At 46.4% G+C, this 15,924-nt stretch overlaps 2 protein-coding genes across 3 annotated transcripts in view; one reads left to right on the forward strand and one right to left on the reverse strand.

Moving 5' to 3' along the window:
* Positions 1–816, reverse strand: part of Tubgcp2 (tubulin gamma complex component 2) — a 24,651-nt gene extending 23,835 nt beyond the window's left edge. The window contains exon 1 of one of the 2 annotated variants that reach the window (XM_034503362.2): positions 678–816. The gene's annotated coding sequence lies outside the window, so the exon portion shown is untranslated. Of the gene's footprint in view, positions 1–440 lie in introns of both variants that reach the window. The other variant, XM_034503354.2, reaches the window with a different exon arrangement.
* Positions 784–4,344, forward strand: Znf511 (zinc finger protein 511). The gene is made up of 6 exons (XM_034503386.2): positions 784–936; positions 1,152–1,225; positions 1,552–1,753; positions 1,848–1,972; positions 3,177–3,296; positions 3,990–4,344. Exons 1-6 carry the CDS (start codon positions 784–786, stop codon positions 4,066–4,068), a joined length of 753 nt encoding a protein of 250 aa, XP_034359277.1. The 3' UTR covers positions 4,069–4,344.
* The last annotated feature ends 11,580 nt before the right edge of the window (positions 4,345–15,924 follow it).

Genomic DNA, 15,924 nt, shown 5'->3' on the forward strand with positions numbered 1-15,924 from the left:
TCCTTAAGAGGAAGGTTTTACTGTAAATAAGAAAGAAAATATCCAGAGACATCTGGAAGAGTCCAGAACAGAGAGAAACAGACTGGGCATGGCCGTGGCTGAAAGAGAAGGGAGAATAACCCCAAAAGGTTTTCATTTTTATCTGTTAAACAGTAGTGTCCCTTCTTTCTTGACGTTACACTCATTACTCGTTACTGGGAAGTCCTGCTGTATGGTGAGCTATTTTGGGAGAGAAGCAAAGTTAAAGCCCCTCAAAGTGTCAGCTGCACGTTTCAATCGTCTTTTTATTTAGGTTAGGGTTTCTCCCCATATTTGTCTTTACTGCAGCGGGCCCTGACCCCTTCATCCCTGAACGCTGAGCACTTGCAGCAGACGCAGAAGACCCGCAGGCCAGCACTGCAGACATCGCGGGGCTGTCATGAGAGAAGGGTCACACTAACCACAAACTTCCCAAGGCCACTGCCTCCAACTGGACTCCTGGAGAGGACAGAAACAGCCAGGGAGGCTGTCACACAGCTCGGGCTGGCAGACGGAAGCGCCGGTGGCAGAGGCCTAAGAGCATCAGGCTCTTCACCGCTGCGGACCAGCCTGGTTCCCGTACCCGATCCAGCGCCCGGCTCCAGCCCCGCCCTTCTCCGACCAGTTCCCGCCACAACACAGACCAAGCCCTGATTCACCTCCGCGCGTCGCGTTCCGCCCGCAGAGTCGCCACAGGAAGTTAGTAGACGTCACGTCCGTCACCACCCCTTCGACGGTGGCCGAAGGGCTCCGGGGGCCGTGGTGATGTTGCTTCCCCCTGCGCTATATTCCCGCCTGGCCGGGGAGCCAGGGGCACCCGAACCACTGCCCGTGGAGCGGAAACCTGCGGCTGGGGAGGCACCCTTCCGATTCGCGCCGCGTCCCGTGCGCTTCCCGCGGGATCACGAATTCTTCGAGGTGCGTGAGAACCCGAGCTGAAGATCTCCTAAACCCCCCCCACAGGGCGGGGCCTAGGTGCACGACTATCGCTGTGGGCGGGGCCTGTGGGGGCGGGATCTACGGACAGGACCAAGGGGCCGAGCAAGTTTGTGAGTTGGTGCGTAGCTCAAAGCTGTAGGGCGGTGCTTCGAGGTCCGAGTCCACCCACGGCTCTTGGTGCGTGTCTTCTGTAGGATGGGGATGTGCAGCGGCACCTGTACTTGCAGGACATGCTCACGCAAGTGTCCGAGACGCCGGAAAAATCCATGTGAGCAGCTTGGCTTCGAGGCCTTATTCGGCTTGCTAGCGCTATCCTGATTACTCCTCTCTCGTCCGTTTACACCCTGGGACTGCGACCCCTTCCAGATGACACCCGAGTAGCATCCCCTTAGCACCGCCTTGCCCGCACACGAGCATGGCTTGACTGGGTCTTCCCTCCCCTAGTCTATTAGTAAGGTTTGGGGTGGCGCAAGAAGTGCTGTACTTGTTTCAGGCTCAGGTGGAATATGGATAGGAAGTCCCACCGGAATTGCCTTGGGATAGTTGGGGGGGGAGGAGGAGACATTCTTCCAGGAGACACTCCTCCTTTCCCAGGGTGCCTGAGTTCACCTGTCAGGTGGCTGGCTGTTGCCAAGTGTTTGCCGCCATAGAAGACTACCAGCACCACTACCACATGATGCACGGAAACACCTGCTCCTTCTGCAACCGTGCCTTCCCCTCTGGGCATTTGCTGGATGTCCACATCCTGGAATGGCATGACTCTCTGTTTCAGATCCTGGCCCAGAGGCAAGACATGGTGGGTGTTGACTACACTGGGCTCATCTGCAGTGGTGAATGGGATCAGGGCTTAGGGCAGGCTGAGGGTGGAGGTGACACTTTATTCTTTGTAGTACCAGTGCTTGGTTGAAAGCTGCCCAGAGAAGTTCAAGACCAGCCAAGACCGGAAGGATCACATGGTGAGGCTACACCTGTACCCTGCGGATTTCCGATTTGATAAGCCCAAGACAAACAGAGGGTACGTGAGGAACCCAGTGTGACTGTCCCCAGTCATAGGCCTGGGAACAGACACTGTAGTCAAACCTTGGTGTTTATGTACAGGTAGCTGAGGACAGTGAGCGAATATGCTTGGGTTATACATTGGTGGAGTCAGGGGGGCACTGAGAGCAGAGAGTGAGGTGCTAGTAGGTGCTTGTGCTGGTCTGGTGTCTTTCATGCACTGGGGACTGTCCTAAGTGTGTGTACTCTTCACACTTCTCCCATGGAACCCCCCCAGGGTTTTTTTCCTCTCTGCTTACTTTTATAAACTTGTCGACAAAGCTGTCTGTTAGCATGACTGGATCGCCCTGAGGAAAAGAACTCCTGGAATAACCTTTAGAGTAATACTATTTTGCTTCCTTTAAAAAACGATCCCTTTCCATGAACTCCCATAATCATTAGGCATTGCATTGATTGGGGTTCAGTAACAGCTCATTCTGTGAAGTGAGTACATTTGTTTGCTGTTCAGTCCCTAGCATCTACCTTAAAAAGTCAAGTGTGGTGTGCACATACGCTGCTAGCACCATAGAAGTGAAGACAGAGGTTTCTGTAGTTAGGCCAGCCAGCGTAGCGGCATCTGTGAGCTCTGGGCCCCAGTGAGAGACCTCATCTCAACAAGGTAAATGGCTCCTTGGAAATGACACTTGAGGTTGGCTTCTGTCCTGTACATATAAACATACACCATATACACCTGAGCACACAGAAAAAAATACATAAAATTTGCATGAATTGGAGTCTCTTTTCAACAGTGTACCTTTCTGTGTAAAATAATTGCAGAGCCTACTGCATTGTGGAATGCTTCAGGAGAATCTGAGTCTTCAATACTTCTCGACTTCTGCAGATCTGGATTAGCTCATTGGTAGTAGTGGCAAGAATCTGTTATCTAGTTAATTTTAGTAAATCTCTCCCTCATGGGAAGACATTTGCGGGCTAGGATATAGTTCAGTAGTAGATATCCACCTCAGATGGCTCATAACTGTTTGTAATCTCAATTGGATCCAATGCCTTTTTCTTACCTTTAGGCATCCACACCTGTGGCACCGAGAACATTTCATTTTAACAGTAGATGGTGCCAAAATACTGAAAAACCCAACATTTTTGCAGGAAAAAAAATAGTGTCTTCCTTGAAAGCGTCATAACGGGGAGCCAGGTAGAAGTGTTGTTCACTGCTCTGTTCTCTATAGCCCAGCAGTGCCAGCTACAGCAGACGCAGCAGCCAGAGCCCTGAGAGATGACAGTGAGGCCATGGAGATCTGCTCAGAACCTGCTGTCCCACCTCCCTGCAGGCGGACCTACAGTCACAGGTCTGTGTGTACAGCTTCCTGTATGTTCTATGACCCTAGGCTTGAAGTGGGTGACACTGGGCAAGAAGAGATAGGCTTCATCGCAGATGACACCTTGAATGTTTTAGTTTCCCTCCTTTCCTATGCTTTGGATCCTGGAGCCCAGCATGTACACACACACACACACACACACACACACACACACACACACACTACTGTTATCTCTCCGCTAACTGAGTTAACATCAACTATTATTTTGGGGAAATTTTTGAACAGGGGTGGTGGGATGGCCTAGGAATCCAAACTGGCAAGAAGATGGGCATGCATGTTGCCTTCCAGCATCCATCTAACCACAGTTTTTTGGACCTTGGCCTTGAGTACCCTGCCTGCCTGTGGTGATTAGGTTTCAGCAATGTAGATAACAGGAAACCAATGCCACGGAAGCCTCAGCAGGAGCCAGCCTTGTTGACTAAGTTCTTCTAAGCAAATGTACAGTGGTACTAGGAAGATGTCCCACAGGAAGCAGGTCTGAGATCAGGAGCTCATCCTAGGACCCAAGAGGGCAGACTCTATTTCCTGAGTGTTCCACAGAGCAAAAGGAGAACATTCCAGAATACAAATGTGAAGGAAGTACAGACAAGCTGCTGTTATAAGTTGGACTACATGTTGTCAGAAATAATGCCATTGTTTGATATGACCTCTTTTCTGTTCCAGAATACCTTCTACTGTCTGTTTTGGCCAGGGTGCCGCCAGAGGGTTTAAAAGCACCAAGAAGAAAAACAAACACCACTGATGGATCCTGGCTAGAAAAGCCAGACAGACTTTCAGGGAGTGGTGTGCCAGGGCCTTTCTCTTGCTTCTGGATTGATGCCCTGAGCTGGACCCTGCCACCTCCTTATTTCCATCTCTGGTCACTCGAAGCAACCAGTGTGTAGAAATCCAGAATCTGCAGGTTCCAGAAATAACCAGAACACTCTGACGGAGAGAGATGGAGAGGCTACCTACCTGCTATACAGTGGTGACTCTAAGGATGTCCATTAAGTATATGTAATAAATTCTTTTTCACTGATAGCGTCTGTTCTTCTTCATGTGTTCTTGGACCAGACAGAAAAGGGAAGGATTGTGAGCCATGAGTATTTTATTTTCAACACCAAGTGTTAGAGAGATTTGTATAGTCTCTGCATTCCACAGAAGCTGCAAGGGACGGTTCCAGCATAGCTATAAGTTAGTCCGGGATCCTCATTCTCTAAGAGACATTCTTGTCTCTATGTCCTACCCAGCCAGTTAAATACCACTAGGATGTGGTATCTGAAAGGGTGCAGGAGGAAACCCTGGGAGGGACATTGGACACGCATTGCAGGAATGTTGGGGCAGCTGTGGAGCAGATGTTGAGAGAGCTTACAGGGATACAGGTTCTACTATAAGCCTAACCATCCCAGGTCTGTTCCCAGTTAACCCCTTCTTTCCTGAGATACTGGAAGCTTGGGAAAGGCAAACAGGAGAGCCATCTTCACCTTCAAAACATGATCCATCTACCCAGAAATACACCAGTAAGGAGATCAGAGGTTGTTTTACTATCAATTAGTTGTCATTAATGTCAAATTTAAATGACACCAATGAGAGATCTGAGACAAAACACAATGTACAGCCTGCCTCCTGAAAGTGAAGGCAACAGAGACTGCCTCTTTGGTGGCAGAATGCCAGGACTACTAGGGGAGACTTCCATTGTCGTCTCATGGTAACAAATCTAAAGCAAGCAAGAGAAAAGATAGACACAGCATCTCACAGAGACCTTCAACACACAGACATGCTGTTCATTTCTCTTGTTTGTTTGTTTTGAGATTTGCTTTCATTATGTGTAGGCACACATGAGGGCAGGTGCTTGCAGAGGCTCTAGACTGGATCTAGAGTTACAGACTTCTGATGTGGTTGATGGGAATAGAACTTGGATCAACTTGAGGAGCAGTGTGTGCCCTTAACCACTTAGCCATCTCTCCAGTCCAAGAGAGATAGCTTTTAAAAGAGTCAAATGGGAATTCTGGAGGTGGAAGTACAGTGCTTGAATCTTTAAAAATTCACTCAAGGACTCCCAGGGAGAGGTTGGATAATGCAAGTCAAGGAACTGAGAAAAGTGAAAAGACTAGGTTTTACGGCTATCATCTGGAATTCCAACACTGGGAAGGCTGAGAGTTCAAGACCAGCCAGGGCTACAGAGTAGATCCCAGATTGGGTGAGGGACAAGGAATAGAGGGAAAGAAACATTTTACAAAAATAGGAAAGATAATCTTAAAATTTATATAGATGCAGAAAAGAGTGATGCTAGAGATATCACCGTACTGGATTACAGATTTGAATACAGAGCTATAATAAAAACATCCCAGTAGCTACACAGAAAAACCTTCTCTTGAAAAATCTAAAAACAAAACCAGCATGGTAAAAGCACACAAAAAAACAGGTAAGTAGTTTAATGGGGATAAAGTAACCAGAAATATAATAATAATAATATAAATGAGTGGCTAGAGAGGGGAATGAGGATAACATTACCAGAAATAAGTTCATGTAGCTAAAGTCACCTAATCTGAAAAAGGTGTCAAATACACAGGAGAAAAGATAGACTCTTGCATGTATGGTCTTGGGAAAGAGTGAGTGGCATACATATAGAAGAGTGAAACCAGGCCCTTGGCTTTTACCTCAACAAAACTCAAACTGGATCAAAGATCTTAATATAAGACATGGAATTCTGAAACTGTTAGAAAAAAAAAAAAAAACATCAAGATGAAGGCATGGGCAAGGGCTTTCAATTAAGAACTTAAGAATCTCAGGATTCTTGCAAGTTTTACGAAAAATAGAGGCTGTACCATGAAGAAAACAGACAGCCTGCAGAATGGGAGAAGCTCCTTGTTAGCTGTCTAATAAGGTATTACTAGCTAAAGCAGTGCTTCTCAACCTGTGGGTCATGACCCCCACAGGGGTCACATAACAGATGTTTACATTACAATTCATAACAGCAGTAAAAATATAGTCGTGAAGTAGCAACAAAAGTAATTTTATGGTTAGAGGTCACTACAACATGAGGAACTGTATTAAAGGGTTGAAGCGTTGGGAAGGTTGAAAGCCATTGATCTAGAGTCTAGAAAGAACTCCAGACATTAAACACTATAAGAATAATAATACTATTTTGATGGTTTGTTTATGCTCGCCCCAGGGAGTGGCACTGTTAGAGGGTATGGCCCATTAGAGTAGGTGTGGCCTTGTTGGAGTGGTTGAGTCACCGTGGGTGTGGGCTTTAATACCCTTGTACTAGCTGCCTGGAAGCCAGTATTCTGCTAGCAGCCTCCAGATAAAGATATAGAACTCTCAGATCAGTCTGCACCATGCCTTCCTGGATGCTGTCATGCTCCTGCCTTGATGATACTGTACTGAATCTCTGAACCTGTAAGCCAGCCCCAATTAAATGTTGTTTTTATAAGGATTGCCTTGGTCATGGTGTCCACAGCAACAAAACCCTAACTAAGAGAACTATGAATAAGTACACAACTGAACTGAAGTTATTAGAAGTGGCCAATAAATATATGAAAAAGAGAGATTCCACTTGACCTGTCAGGGTTATAATCATCAATAAAATGAGGACAAAGGCTGAAGGATGGCTTAGTACTAGAGAGCAAATACTGTACTTGGAGAGGACCAGAATTTGGTTCCCAGCATCGAAATCAGGCAGCTCACACTGCCTGTAACTCTAGATCCAGAATATCCAGAATATTCTTCTGGTCTCCGTAGGCACTTATACTCATATGCATATAACCCCACATAGGCACACACACGTAATTTTTAATACTAATACTTTGAACCTGGATCTCACTATATAGTCTGGGTGGAACTTGCTATAGAGGCCAAACTGGCCTTGAGCTCACAGAAATTTGCCTGGCTCTGCCTCCTGAGTTGTGGGATTAAAGGCATGCATTATCATACCTGGAAATAAAATAATTTAAAAAATAATAAGTGATTGGCAAGAAAGACTGCTCAGAGGTTAAGAGCACTGACTGTTCTTTCAGAGGGCCTGGGTTCAGTTCCCATCATCCACATGGTGGCTCACAGGTATCCCAGGAGATCCAACATCATCTTCTGACCACACCATACTTACATAGTACACAGACACATGCAGGTAAAATACTCATACATGTAAAAGAAAAGTAAAGTCCCAAAATTTTTAAATAAAAGCAAAGCCTGGAGAAGATGTGGGGAAAGGGAACTCTTAACACTGTCGGTGTGATGTAAAGTACTACAGAAATCAAAATGGTGGTGACTTAAAAACTAACATAAGCTACATCTCACTCCTCAGGACATAGACACACACACACAGAAGAGGAAGGGGACAGATGATTGTAGAAACAATGTTGCAGTATCTTAGACAAAGTCACTGTCTGACCCAGCAATTTCTCCACTCTGAGGTTCATATCCCAAGAGAAATGAAGACACATTCGCCTAAAAAACAGTGTACAACGAATGTTCATGGCAACACATATAATCACCAACTATCAAAAGGATAGACAAATGGGTTATCTGCATATAACTGGAATATTTTTCAGCCAGAAAAAGAATGAGTAACTGATAACATGCTAAGAACGAATACTGGAAACTAAATGAGAACACACACACACACACACACACACACTTACTGAACGATTCCATTTCTAGTGAAAGTCCTGAATGGTAAAAGCAACACAGGTAGAATGCTGGTCTGCATCAGGGTAGGGCTGGGCAGTGGGGGAGGGATAGCGAAGGTGGCTAAGGAGTGAGTTTCTTTTGGAGGTGATGGAAATGCTTTAACTTTGACTGTGGTGATGGTGAAGAACAGATGGAATGAGGACCAGAAGGCTGTGAGTCATCGCTCAGCATAGCTCATTTGCAAAACAAACAAATTGAACAACCACGGAGAGCCTGGAATCCCTGTGCTGTGGCTGCCTTGTGACCTAAAAAATGAGAATTCTCCACTGGATGAAAGTGGAGAATTGTAACCAGGACCTGCTTTCTTTTCTTTTCTTATCTCTTCTTTTCTTATTTATTTATTTATTTATTTATTTTTGCTAATTTTGGCCTTAAGATAATTTTTCCTTTTTTTTTCTTAACTTTTTATTGATTCTTTGTATTCCACATCACTCACCCAGTCCCACTCAGCTCCTCTCATATCTTCCCTCTGCTCTTGCAACCTCTCCCTATCAAATAAAAAACTCACAAACAGACCAAAAAAACAAAAACAAACAACAACAAACAAACAAACAAAAAAACCAACAACCCCAAAAATAAAACATCTTGTCATGGAAGCCGTAGTGTGTCACAGTGTTATCCCACAGTATACCCCTGGCTGCACATACTTGCAAGTGTTCATTGTAGTGAGTCATTGGTTTGGTTCAAGGACTCTGGCTTCTGTTACACTGTCAATATTGAGTCCTGACCAGGACTTGTCCCAGTTAGCCTCCTGTTACCCTGTGTCATGGAGATCCTGCAGCTTTGGATCAGCAGGACTGGCCTTTTCATGCATCCCAACAGTTCACAGATGATGTAGATTTGGGGGCAGCCAATAGAACACCCTGGATTTGGGCCTGGGTGGCTGCTGAACTAGTCAGCCTGTCTCTCCCTTATGTGCACCACCAGAGCAAGCTCTCCAACACTGCTCTGGCTAGGCCACCCAATGCTGCTAATGTCAAGGAGAAGTCAGGTCTTCTGTTCTCATGCCCTCAGGACCAGCTCACCTGTACCTGCATGCACACCTCCAGAACCTGCTCTACTGTGCTGCTCAGTCAAGGTGCGAGGTCCACAATCCCAAGTGCTGCATCAGGCAAGGGGCTGGACCAGTTCTGCTCTCACACCCTCAGGGCTGGCTCATCTGTGCCTTCACCATCAGGACCAGCTCCACTGTGTTGCCTAGGCAAGGCACAGGGCTCATTCTCCCTAACGCTACAGCCGATGAGAGGCAGGGCTAGCTCTCCAGGTCTCATGATTTTGGGGCAGCTCTCCCAACTACCGCAGATGGTGAGGGGGTAATAGGGGGAAGGCATTGCCCCCCATGCCTTTTCCACCTCATGGCAGATGAGTGACTGAGGCAGCTCTTCCCTGCATGTGCCTTCAGGGCCACTCACCTGCACCCAGCAACTAGGGCAAGCTCTACTGTGCTGTTCAGGGGAGGTACAGGGCCCACTCTCCAGGGCGCTGCAGCCAAGGAGGTGTATGGCCTTCTCTCCTGCTCTCATGACCTCGTGGTCAGCTCTCTACACAGCCACATGTGACAAGGGGGAGCATCACTCACGACAGAGGAGTGGCAGGACCAGCACTTTAGTGCCCTCGCCCTCAGGGCCTGCTTATTGGCATCCCCACCACCAAGGGCTAGGTATGTTGTGCTGTCCAAGGGTAGAGGTGTAGGGCCAGCTCTCTTAAGTGCTACCTCCTGTGAGAGGGTGGGCTTTCCAGAGCATCACAGCCAATGAGGGGTGGGGCCAGTTCTGTTCAGCCCCTGGACATACTCTTAGTCCCTGGCAGCTGCCTAGACTAGGGACCTCCCAGGGATGCCACGGATATCAACACTGACCTCTGCTGCTGCATAGCCATAGACCCAGGCATGGCCCTCAGAGGCAGCACAGGCTGGGACCTCACCATAGCCTCAGGTGGTGGAGCTGGCTATTCCTCTCCACCCTTTTGTCTCCATCTCTCTTCATAAAGCTCAAACTGTCGTATCAACATCTTTTATTATCTGAAGTTTGTCAGTTTCTCCTTTAGTGAGACCACAGCTAATTTCTTCTACTATTGTAGGGTTCTTGATATGAATAAGCTTTTCTGAAATTCTGGCATCATCTCGATGTTTTTGGTCTTGAGGTCTGTCTTTCTCTCCAAAGTGAACATGTACTGGCTTGGCAGGACACACACTACCACATCTGCCAACACTGTGCACATGCCATCACTTGGCTGGGCACTGTGTCTACAGTGCTATGACCTCTGGGTCCAAGGACAGGCAGGCCTGCACCTGGAAAGTCCCAGAGGATATGAGCCTAGGGGTGCAGCCACACTCCTCACACTTTTGTTGTTGTTTTTGTTGTGTTGTTTTGTTTTCCCCCAAAACAGGGTTTCTCTGTGTAACAGCCCTAGTTATCCTAGAACTTACAGAAATGCCCCTGCTTTTGCCTCCCAAGTGCTGGAATTAAAGGTATACACCACTGTCCAGCGTCTTTTTTGTTTTGTTTGTTTTGTTTAATGAGTGTGAGTGTTTTGCCTGCATGTATGCCTGTGTTCCATATGCATGTCTGGTGCCTGAGGAGACCAGAAGAGGATGTTGGATCCCCTGGGACTGAGTTGTGGATATTAGTGAGCCACCATGTGGGTGCTAGAAATTAAACCTAGGGCCTCAGGAAGAGCAGCCAGTACTGTCAACTACAGAGCCACATTTCCAGCCTGTTGAAGTAGTTATTTAAATCGGCCACTGGTCAGACAGACTATCTAAGCTGCAGGAGCTCTGCTTGGCTCAGCCGCCAGGTTTGGTGGCCAGAGGCCACGTGCGCGTGGCAGCTAGAAATGGCCAGCCAGAGACACCAGCCCTGCCACCCACGAGACGCCAGGGTGGGAGATGACTCTGCCAGTCTTCCATGCTGTGTCTGCAAGGCTGGGCACTGCCCAGACCATCCCACCAACCACACGGGCTCAGTACAGATGAGACTCTAATGCTTAGATTATCTAAAGGCTTGTATATTTGGTAATGATCAATAACAAGATGCCCATACAATCAGAAGTGTAACCCAATACCCAACCTAGATATACCAACTACCTTTGACTGCTACAGACAAGAAAACATCAGCCTCCATGTCCTCCTCTCTTGTTCTCTGTCTCTCCCTTAGCTCCTCCTCTTCCTTCTCCTCCTCCTCTCTTTACTCCTCCTTTTCCTCTCCTTGCTCCTCCCACCTTAGCTCCTCCTACACCAACCCTCTTCTAATTTTTGAAAACATTATTATTTTATGTGTATGGGTTTATTGCCTGAATGTATATCTATGCATCACGAGTGTGCCTGGTGCAGGAGGAGGCCAGAAAAGGGTATTGGATCTCCTGGGACTGGAGTTAAATAAGAATTAAACCCAGGTCCTCTGGAAGAGCAGAGAGTGCTTTTTAATCACTGATCTATCTCTCTAGCCCCCAAGTCCTGATTTAAAGGGTAAAAAAGATTTTAAAAATTATATGTAGCTATGTATCTGCATTTGGGTATGTGTACATGAGTGCAAGTACTTGTAGAAGTTAAAGGCACTGGATCCCCAGGAGCTAGAATTATAGACAGTTATGAGATGCCTGATGTGTGCTCTGGGAACCAACTTAGGTGATCTGGATCAGCAGCAAGTGTTCTTAACCATTGAGCCATCTCTCCAACCCCCAGGTCTTGCTTTTTTTAAAGCTGCCTTTCAAAAACACACTGTGGAACACTTGTGCTATAAATCATATGCCCTTTAAAATATGTACCAGAGTAACTTTATGGAGGGGCCCTTCTGGAATTTGAGGTCTGTGGTGGTTTGAATAGGTATGGCCCTCATAAACTCATGTGTTTGAATGCTTGGACCATAGGGAGTGACACTCTTAGGAGATGTGGCCTTGTTGGAGGAAGTGTGTCACTGCGGGAGTGGGCTTGTGGTTTCATATGCTTAAGTTATGCCCAGTGTGACCCATAGTCTCCAGCTGCCTGCAAATCAAGATGTAGAACTCTCAGCTACCTCTCCAGCACTATGTCTGCCTGCAAGCCGCCATGCTTCCTGCCATGACAATAATGGACTAAACCTCTGAAACAGTAAGCCAGGCCCAATTAAATGATTTTTTAATGAGTTTCTGCGATCATGGTGTCTCTTCATAGCAATAAAAATCCTAACTAAGACAAGGGCCTTCCACTGGTAACTGCTGGGACTGGGAGGTGGGGCTGTGGATTTTCATAACCCATTCTATCTCTCTCCTTCTCTCCCTCCATTCCCAATCACATATCAAATGTGTATGAATGCATGTATGCCCACAAGATTTTTTCTGCATGAGTTTGCATTTTCTGAGTAGATGAAAAAGCTATTTGGATGCCATTGGGTCCAGTAATGGGAGCTAGACTCCTCTGGGACAAGAAAGACATCATGCTCTTGGGCTTGATTTGAACATAGGAATGGATGGCCAGATAGGAAGCTCATATTCAACCGAAATTTGTCTCCAGGCTGCACAGAAGAGGCAGGTGACATGCCACTCTATCACCACAGTATTTCTTACGACTCAAGCTTACAACATCCGGCAGGGTGCCATTACTGTCCCTCTCCTTGAAGTGGCCCAGGAGACCTAATGCCACCAGATGTTTCTATAGCAGCGGGAAACAGGCCGATGCTTACTGAACCCTAAGCAGACCTAAGAGCCTACTTCACTATGACACTTCCTGAAAACTTGGAGCTTACCAAAAAGTTCGGGGGGCTTCATGAGGGAGGTGGTTTCACAGTGCACAGCACCTGATTGGTCCTCTCCTTCTCCCAACAGTTGTTGCTCATCTTCATTAACTGCCATCATGGTTTGTTGTCCTCAAGCTTAAAACTATTGCTCATCTTTTTGATGATGAACAATGCTTCATCATTATTCCATTCCTGAAATCAGGTTTATTCTAGAAATTCACAATTGATTTAACAAAGGAAAACCTCATTCTTGTTTAGTTTTTGTTTGTTTTGAGATAGGGTCTCACTATGTAGCTTTGACTGACTTAGAACTCTCTTTATAGACCAGCCTGGGCATGAACTCACAGAGATCTACCTGCCTCTGCTTCTGGAACTCTGGGATTAAAAGCATGTACAATCATGTTTAACGAAAAAAAAATCTTATGATTTTTCTATTCATTTGATTATTCTGCATATGATAAACACAGTGTTCATTTATTCATAAAACTTCGTAGTAACCACTTCCAGAAGAGATCCCTAATAATCTGGAAAAAGTGGCTGAAAACTTACTTACTGCCAATACCTTTTAGGATGGAAGCATCTCCTTCAAAAGCGAAAAATGGGCCAATGGCAACTTGGTGTTCATATGTAAGTTTCCAGCAGCCCAGCAAGCTGGGAGATGGAGGAACTGTTGTGCAGTTCTAGCCATCTGTCCCAGAAAGCTGCTAATAAGGTAGGTGTGGGATAAAACCCAGAGCCACCTGCCAGAGCAGGTGTCCCTATCATTGTGCAAATCCAGGTATGTTCAGAATAGAGATGAACCCATGGCTCTTCTCATAAGGCTTCAAAGATTACACCCCAAGCGGAATGTTTTGGCTGTGTGGTTTAGCTTTCTAAAAGCACACACGTTATAAATGTGAGGACATTTCTTCCCCTCATTTGGTCATCTCTGAAACTTAGCTTCTCTTGTCAACCATCTCCGTTTAATGCATGATTTTTTTTCTTAATAACGCAATTAAATACAACGTAGAATGCAATGTGACAGCAAGACTTGTGTATATGTAGACAGTACTTCCTTGAAGCAAAAATGAGATTATCAGACCCTAGAGCCAACTGAATAACATCATTCACAATATTTCAGGAAAACGGTGATCCACTTAGTCATGGCTTCCCTAGAACACCACCAGACTGAGAGCTGGAGGGGACTGGGAGCAGGAAGAAGCCAGCAGACCGTTGCTCTCCTCCAGCACCTGGCTTTTGCTACTCATCTGAAGTATTCTCACCATTCCTCGAATAAGAGATGACATTGTCCTTAAATGCCTGCCTTATGACCTTTGTCTATTGTGTGTCATCTGTACAGAAATACCTAAGAGGAGGTGCTGCCCCCTAGATCTCCTACATCATCCAGGATCTTAAGAAACACCAAGAGCACTGACCAGACTCTACCTTCTGAGTGGTCCACAGCACAGTACACATGCCCTCAGGTCACTATGTTGGAGAACTTAGACCAGCCCCCAGACTCATACCCAAAGGTGACAAAGCTGATAGGGGTAGCCAGCCCCAACTCTGTTTAGAAGTTAGTAGGTGCATGAGCCCTGGTTCCCTCCCTGGAGGTGATCCTGGTCTTAAGGACCTCAGGGCTGTTTCCCAGAACTCAGGCAGTACTCTGGCCACCCATACTCACCCAACTTATCCATCAAGTCTCCATAATGGGATAGATGAGACACTTATGCTTGATGGGTAAGTCACAGTCCATTCCTCTGTACTTAGGCTCTGCCAGATGTCACCTGTGGTCTATACTGTTTCACTACTTGCCTATTTCTTGTCCTGCCTATTTCATGCCCAGAGAGAGATGGTCCACCCTAATAGCTTTTAAGCTACTTAGTCTAGTGGCCTCGCTGATACAAGTTTCCAAGCACAGGGCAGGGTCTCCAAATGCACCCTCAATGGTCCAGAATTGGCAGCTAAAAGGGTTTAGATTGGAAGCCAGGACTCTGGGATTCAGAAGACCATCTATAAGATGCTGAATGGCAGAGGCTCAGGGATCTGCATTTGAACAATGACCAAATCCTTTCACAACTGGCTCTAGCCCTCTACTGGCTTTTGAAGACTCCCATCGCAAAGACACTATCTGAATTTGGGATTTGATTGGTGGGTATGCACAGCTGCAGGTCCTAGCTGAGACTATTAGGGACCTGAGTCCTGCAATAAAGTTTGTAAGCAGCTCCCTTCAGAAAAGTGTCAGTCTTGACAGGTGTGCCTCAACCTTGGCCCAAAGGCAAACACTGCTGACAGGAAGAGCATCTATTGGTGTGACTTGAAGGTATGGATACATCGTACCTGCTAGACTACCAGGGCAATGCCCACCCTGTGGGGAAAACTCTAGGAACCAGTTGCACAATTGGACTGGCTCAGTGGAAGGATCTGAGGAGAATATTTCTGTCTGGGTATTTTGGGTCAGAGAGACAAACTAACAACCTGACCATTCAGCTGACCAGCAGTTTCTGATCAGAATTTGGTGGCCCATGCCATCACATGCTCTTGGTCATCAGATACAGATCTGCTACAGAGATATAGAGCCACTATGAGGCAGTAGGGTGGCACACACTCTGCTTTCCTGAAATGTGCACTCGATTTTCATTTTCCTCTGGTTTTAGGATTGTCAACACACTGGCCATGATTGTACATGCTTGTGGTTTGGCCAATGCCATCAGGTACCTCAGAGTTGAGAACAGAACCAAAGCAATCCTGAGACTTAAGAGGCAGAAGCTTGACTGAGTATGGCGGCTCATGTCTGTAATCTTAGGAGTTGGCAGGCTGAGATAAGAGAATTGCTTTGAGTCTGGAGCTAACCTGGACTACACAAGTAGTCCCAGGTCAACCAGAACATACAAGAAGCAGAACTGGTGGGTGGGATCTCAGGACCCAAGTACTGGGTCCTCTGCACTTCAGTATTTGCACACCAAGCGAGGGGTCTGACCTCTTGAGAGTGGCAGTAGGTGTAAGCTGAAGTTTAAACAGCCTAGGCAGAGGGATTTTGTATGAGCACCTGAGAGAGACAGCTACACTCCCTTGCAGCTATTCTTCACTCTCTACATCCTAAAACTGAGTCATTTAACTTAAAAAAAAAATCACATAGCTGGGCATTGTAGTATGTCTTTACTATACTCCAGCACTTGGGAGACAAAGGCAAGTGAACCTTTTTGAGTCTAAGGCCATCCTTGTAGAATAGC

Source organism: Arvicanthis niloticus, chromosome 1 (assembly GCF_011762505.2).
Source record: "Arvicanthis niloticus isolate mArvNil1 chromosome 1, mArvNil1.pat.X, whole genome shotgun sequence".
Lineage (NCBI taxonomy): Eukaryota > Metazoa > Chordata > Mammalia > Rodentia > Muridae > Arvicanthis > Arvicanthis niloticus.

Bases quoted from the DNA above. Each gene is read 5' to 3' on its own strand.
- Znf511 (XM_034503386.2), top strand. From the start codon at position 784: ATGTTGCTTCCCCCTGCGCTATATTCCCGCCTGGCCGGGGAGCCAGGG. The intron at 937-1,151 runs GTGCGTGAGAAC...TGTCTTCTGTAG, and splicing joins GGGATCACGAATTCTTCGAG to GATGGGGATGTGCAGCGGCA. The intron at 3,297-3,989 runs GTCTGTGTGTAC...TTTCTGTTCCAG, and splicing joins AGGCGGACCTACAGTCACAG to AATACCTTCTACTGTCTGTT.